The following is a 1,826-nucleotide window of genomic DNA, read 5'->3' as shown; positions in this document are numbered from 1 at the left end:
GTGTGTGTGTGTGTGTGTGTGTGTGTGTGTGTGTGTGTGTGTGTGTGTGTAATGGGGATAATTTGCTGGTGTTTTTATGCTCTCTCATTTGATTTAAAGGATTTTTCCCACTGCCATTGCTATTGATATTATGTAGACTTTACAGAAAAACTAATACTTTATTATTTAAACAATTCTAGCTCTGACTTAATCTCAGTATGGATACATTATCAGAAGAGGTTTCCAGATTGGACACATTGTAAATTAGAGCAACTGCACAGTCCATAACACTCCAGAATAAACACTCTTCTTTTGTCTCTAGGCATGTGGGCATCGCTATGTGAAGATCGTGCATGGCGGCACAGAGGAACAGTGGCGGATGATAGGAAAGTGCTATGTCAGGAGCAACGACCTGACCTTTGACCCAAATGACGAATGGCAGTCTTACAGTTATGAGGTCTGCAACCCCAACTTCGACAAGGAGTTGGAGGGCCTGTGCAACATGGGCATGTCAGGCGGCATGACAGACACCGATGTCTACATCGGCACTCCAGGCAGCTACACGTGGCAAGGTGGGTACTGGAGAGTTAACGTCAAAAACTGTGTATTTTGTTACTTATCACTAAAATAATGGGCTGTTTCCACAGACAGGGATTAAACCCTGTGCATTTCTGCCAAATTCAAGTGTTAGTCCAACACTGGGATCATTCTGTGTCTGGGAAAAATGTCCATTGTGCATAAAGCAGACATAACAGTGTTGTCTAATTCTGCTTTATTATAAAGGAAATGTTCACGTAACTTGGAGAGATCCAAACCCAGATCTTGCCTGGGACTCTACAAGCAAAGACTTTGGACAGCAGAATACACGAAACAGTTATATGGGTAAATTAATATACAGTATGGTTCTCCTTCATTTAAATATAGAAATTATTATACTTTTATCAGGCTTTAGGACCTCTAACCCCACCCGCAGTCAGATGACAGTTTAACAGTGAGTCTCAAATGCTGTCTTTGTCAGGTTACTCAGTTGTTGAGGAGAGGAAGCTGCTGAGCCATAACGACTACACAGTGGTGACAGGGTCTCCCAGAGAAGAGTCCAAGGGCTCTGTGATATTGGGGAGTAAGACTGACAAAAACATCGAATTGGTGCTCACTCTCCCCGGGGAACAAGTGGGCTCGTACTTTGGGAACAGCCTGGCTGTCACTGACCTCAACAATGACGAGTGAGTCTCTGCACGCCACACTAACAGAAATGAATAATATCTTTAGTCTTGTCTTTCCTGTATAGTACATTCAGACTTCATCCATGCTGGGAATCAAATAGGTTTTTAAATGAATTATGTCCCGGGTTTAAAAACATCATTTAATCAACCACAGTCATTGCATCTTTCACTCCAGGGGACCAAAACAAACTCGCAATCCATTAATTTAGAAATTATATTTCCACCATATGCCATATTTTAAGCATAAGCTGCTTATTATTCTAAATCCACATACGCAGAAGAAGAAAAGCAGATGTATTATGTTTGCATGTTTTAATGGACTGTCTGTAGCTGTGTCTTGTTCTTTTGATCTGCCTCACGCTCAAATGCATGACCTGCCTTGTAATGCGGAGAATGCATGACACTGATGCGTGTATGAGCAGAGATGAGAGAAGAAAACCTGTCCCTTTAGCAGCTGAGATAAGGTGTTCGTCATGACAATATGGTGAAATCATGTGCATCCCTTAATGCATGAGTGAAGCCTTGTTGGGTCCGTGGGATTTTGAGGAATACAGAAGTTTAAGATCCAAGGAATATAATATTTAGGATGTCCTTTTCTGGTGTGTGTGTGTGTGTGTGTGTGTG

At 41.8% G+C, this 1,826-nt stretch overlaps 1 protein-coding gene across 2 annotated transcripts in view; it reads left to right on the top strand.

Moving 5' to 3' along the window:
- Positions 1-1,826, top strand: part of itga3b (integrin, alpha 3b) — a 31,407-nt gene that overhangs the window by 19,613 nt on the left and 9,968 nt on the right. For both annotated transcript variants that reach the window (XM_032502147.1, XM_032502148.1), the window contains exons 4-6: positions 302-551; positions 763-861; positions 998-1,202. In XM_032502147.1, the coding sequence (XP_032358038.1) occupies positions 302-551; positions 763-861; positions 998-1,202 (554 nt within the window). The remainder of the gene's footprint in view (positions 1-301; positions 552-762; positions 862-997; positions 1,203-1,826) is intronic.

The sequence above is a fragment of the Etheostoma spectabile genome, chromosome 21 (genome assembly GCF_008692095.1).
Source record: "Etheostoma spectabile isolate EspeVRDwgs_2016 chromosome 21, UIUC_Espe_1.0, whole genome shotgun sequence".
NCBI lineage: Eukaryota > Metazoa > Chordata > Actinopteri > Perciformes > Percidae > Etheostoma > Etheostoma spectabile.
Note: the sequence above shows the minus strand (reverse complement) of the source record. Positions and strands in the feature narration are given on the sequence as shown.